The sequence below is a fragment of the Hordeum vulgare genome, chromosome 2H (genome assembly GCF_904849725.1).
Source record: "Hordeum vulgare subsp. vulgare chromosome 2H, MorexV3_pseudomolecules_assembly, whole genome shotgun sequence".
In the NCBI taxonomy this organism is placed as follows: Eukaryota; Viridiplantae; Streptophyta; class Magnoliopsida; order Poales; family Poaceae; genus Hordeum; species Hordeum vulgare.
In genome coordinates, this window is record NC_058519.1 from 73,442,012 (window position 1) to 73,446,522 (window position 4,511).

The 4,511-nt window shown below is 52.1% G+C and overlaps 1 protein-coding gene across 1 annotated transcript; it reads right to left on the reverse strand.

The window, feature by feature from the left end:
• Nucleotides 1–820: 820 nt before the first annotated feature.
• On the reverse strand, nt 821–3,188 carry LOC123425100. Its single transcript, XM_045108768.1, has one exon. It carries the CDS (start codon nt 2,967–2,969, stop codon nt 1,005–1,007), a length of 1,965 nt encoding a protein of 654 aa, XP_044964703.1. The 5' UTR covers nt 2,970–3,188; the 3' UTR covers nt 821–1,004.
• Between the last annotated feature and the right edge of the window lie 1,323 nt (nt 3,189–4,511).

Below are 4,511 nucleotides of genomic sequence, written 5' to 3' on the forward strand. Positions count from 1 at the left end.
TGGATCAAGGCATTGGAGACGTCACCAGACTGCACGTGTGTTGAACGCGAAAGCGCCGTTATTCGACGCTTAGATCGGAATCCACCGCGATCTAAATCGTTGCGAGTACGACTCCATCAACCGCGTTCTAGCAACGCTTCCGCTTAGCGATCTTCAAAGGTATGAAGATGATCTACTCCTTTGCTCGTTGTTGGTCTCTCCTAGATAGATCCTTGTGCGACGTAGGAAAATTTTAAAATTACTACGTTCCCCAACAATAACATTCTGACCTTCCTATTGTCATTCAATAGCGCTCACAGATGACTCTCTACACAGATCTGCCTAGGGTCACCTAATGCTGGAAATCAAGAAGCTTTTGGAGTCCCAGGGTCTTATTCCGCACAAGATCGATCGTCATCAAAATAGAGTTGTTCATAGTCCAGCTAATATAGGTTGTTCTGGAGGTAGGACCACATGTTGGTTGCGCCGTTTTTCAGACAATACCACTCATCTTGTTTTAGCAGACTGTAACACTATTTCAGAAGAATAAAACTCCATTAATACCGCAAAAAAAGATTTATTCTGCTTGCACCAAGTTCAGGCAGAAGGACGAATAATGCTACATCCATAAAAGATTACTTAAAATTTTGATGTATAAACTGATGTGTATGATTGTGATTGGTAATTGGGATTAAGGAGCTCCTAATTCACTAAAAATCAGGGGAGAGAAGAATTAATTTAAAAGGTTAAATAAACATTTATAAATCTTTATAGTTCTAAAATTATTACAGAAGGACGTACCTTTTCACTGACACTCCTTTAGCTGACAACAGATAGTGGATTCCACACAAGCACTTGGTTTTATTACTTAGCAACAACACAAAACGTCTGACAACACAATCAACTTTCTAATTAAGCATAGCCCCCACACAACAAGAATTGGATCATTCTCACCATTTATTATCGACCGAAGCCACTCGAAACCGCAGCGTGTGCGCCCATCAACCAATCACCATCTCTGCCCCTCACACGTTGCAGGTGAGCCACAGCGGCTCATCGAACTGGCCCAGCGAATCGTCCGCGGCGGGAGCGCCCAGCGACAGCGAGTCCACGCCCAGCGCCGGGCCCCACGTCGGCGTGCCGTTCTCGTAGGCGTTGCACGTAAGCCTGAGCACACCGGAGCCGTCCAGCCGGCACACGTACAGGTCGCCGTACGGCTGGAACTGGTTCGGCCCCGAGATGGGCTCCGCCATGACGCCGCCCAGGTTGGCCGTGAAGAGCAGCCACTGGCCGTCCGGGCTGAAGCACACGTGGTTGATCCGCTCCTTGTCCGCCTCCGCGCTCCCCGCCGGACCGGCCACGTGCACCCGCCGCAGCCCGGTCCCGTCCGGCCGCACCAGGTAGATGCTAAACACGGCGGCATTGGCCGGCTCGTGCCGGTTGGAGGAGAACGCGATCAGCTCCCCGTCCGGCGACCAGCTCGGCATCGTGTCGATCCACTCGCCGTCCGTGACCCTCCGTATCGTCTCCTCCCCGCGCGCCGCGTCCACGATGTAGAGGTTCTTGTGGCCCGACCTGCCCGACCGGAACACCACCCACCGCCCGCACGGCGACACCGCCGGGAACGCGTCGTTGCCGGCCTCCGGCCGGGTCAGCTCTTTCACGGCCACGTCCACGTCGCCGCGGTCGTCGGTGAGCTCGCTGGGGTCGAACTCGATGCGCGCCACCCGGACCGTCGCTTTCGGGGTCTCGAAGATGGGGCCGATGGAGGTGAACACCACCCCGCTCTCGGTGGGGCTCCACGAGGTGTAGAACAGGTTGGGCTGCTTGGCGAGCACCCATCGCTTGGAGCCGTCGGCGCGGAGGATCGTCACGCCGGGGGACTTGAAGAAGTCGCCGTTGAGGGCGAAGTGCTTCGCGTCCGGCGAGAAGGACGGGAAGGAGCCGTGCACACGGAGCATGCGGATGGAGCTCACCGGGCTGCGCACAGGCTGCAGGTAGGGGATCATCGAGTCGCCCTGCACGCCCGCACCACGGAACCGGTGGTACCCGAGGCGCCCGCCGGACGGCGAGAAGAACGGGTTGTAGTGGTGCAGCTCCGGGTTGAGCAGCGAGGTAACCGCGGTGAATTGCTCTGTCTCGAGGTCGAACAGCTCGATGTGGCGCTTCGCCAGCCCCTTCCGCCGCGTCGCCACAGCGATCCAACGGCAGCCTCGCCCCGCGGCGGCAGGGGTGAAGCAGTGCACGCCCGGCGGCGTCACGCGCGTCTCGGCGCCGGAGGGCTCGAGTGTCTCCGGCGAGATGTCCACCCGGAAGACGCTCCACCAGCCGTCATCGGCGACGCGGTGGAAGAACACCGTGCCCTCCCCGTGCCAGGTCGGCCAGCCGCCCCGAGCAGCGACGACGACGCGGTGGGCGGGGTCGGCGGCACGGAACACGGCGACCTCCGTCTCGAGCTCGTGGAAGTCGAACGCCCACGGCCTCTCGCCGTACGAGGCGACGGCGAGGAGCTCGCCGGACGTGGACACGGCGGGGCTCATGTCCGCCACGCCCTGCGGCGTGACCCGCACCGTCTCCTCGCTGCCCAGCTCCGTCGCGTACACGGCCGCCCAGCTCCTGAACCACGCGGCCGGCTTCTCGTGCGAGGAGACGAAATACAGCCGCCCGCCCCTCACGGCGGGGCGGTCGTGGAACAGGCTCCCCTCAACGACCGGCAGCGGCACGGCGCGCTCGGACTCGGGGCGGCATAGGAACAGGCCCGCCGAGCCGGTCCGCTCGGACACGAACGCCACCTCCTCGCCGACGTCGTCCGCGAACTGGGCGTTGAAGTTGACGGAGACGCCGTCGGTGTGGCGGCGCTCCGCCAGCCCCGCTGCGGACACGCTCTCGGGAGTCTGCGGGACGGCGACGGAGAAGACGTCGAAGCCGAAGCTGGTGACCCCGACGGAGGCGAAGACGACCGTGCCGGTGGGCTCGCGGCCGGGCTCCATGATCGGTGTGATGGCGTGTGGCTGGCTGAGTCGAGCTTTGTGCAAAGGTGATTGTCGCTTGTATCTTGTCGGTGTGTGACTGGGCGGAGCGTGGCGGTATTTGTAGGTTTGCGGCGAGACTTATCTGCGGGAAGTTTTTCTTTTCTTTTTGAGCCGATCTGCGGGAAGTTGGCTTGTCGGATCACTCCACTGTCTCACTCCGTGACTGCAGCGTGTGAACGGGTGCATCACAAATGGAATCTGTCGAGCACGTAGGCGGTACACAAGTCCATCACGCTCCAGTTCCTACCGTACCCGCACGTACACGCATGGCTATTTTTGTTGACTTGCTTGCAACGCAAAAGGGCTAAGTGCATGCTTTGGACGAGGGAGTGTCCTCCGCTATTAGAAAAGGAGTTTCCTGGAATTTTCAAAACCCAAATAACAAATATCACAAGTGTGCCCCGAAGCACTTCGAGCTTGATGTTTTCTTATATTTAAAATTGTCATTTAAAAAGTAAAAACAAACTACAAAATGAAACGTACCACAATTTTTTTTGTGTAAATGCTAACGTTCACACGTTGACACTTATCAATATGGTCCAAACATAGTCGATGTCATTCGATTCATTTGCATGAATATTGAAGTACTTGCTATCAGGGTCGAGAGCCACGTAAGCACCCAGTGTCGCGTGGGAGTTTCTTTCAGTGCCACACGTATGACATGGACCAACATGGTTCACACTCCTCCATAATCATCCATCTTATCACATCAAACATATAACATCAGCAAAATCTTTTATATTTTTTAATTTAAAAATGTTTTATCTTTTAAATAAAAAGTCCAATGAAATATCCGTTTTCATCATTAAATCCATCTCGATAAAATCTTCAAAACTAGATCTCATATCGATATGTTACTACGACCTTTTTTCGTCAAAAGTTGTCAAGATATTTACATTGAAGTTGTCATAGTGTTTACAATAAAATTGTCACGATATGTTTCATCTAGTTTCTTCTAGATTTAAAGCTATCATTGTATTTCAAGTACTTTTCACGACAATATTTTTAATTGACCATAACAAATTTTAGTAATTAACCACGACAAATTTAATTTATGGGTCATGGTTATTTTTAGTAATTCATCAAGACAAATTGAGTTTATAGATCATGGCAATTATAGTATTCTGACCATCGTAATTCTAGTGTTTTGAACATGCAAAAAAGTTTTTGTATGAACCATGGCAAATTTTAGTGTATGTATCATGGTAAATTTAAGTAAATCATTATGGCAATTTTAGTTTATGGATCATAGCAAATTTGAGCCATTGATCATGCATTTTAAAGTAATTGATGACATATTTCTTTTTTACTTATAAACCATGTCAAAAATTATTTCATGGGTCATGGTAATTTTAGTAATTCATCATGGCAATTTTACTTTCTTAATTCCTTTTCTATAACATGTCAAAGTTTATTTCAAACATAGAAGAAAAGGTAGTTAAAATGTATCATGGCAAATTCAGTTTAATCGTGATGACAATCTATGTGAAATAGACATGA

Bases quoted from the DNA above. Each gene is read 5' to 3' on its own strand.
- LOC123425100 (XM_045108768.1), bottom strand. From the start codon at position 2,969: ATGGAGCCCGGCCGCGAGCCCACCGGCACGGTCGTCTTCGCCTCCGTC.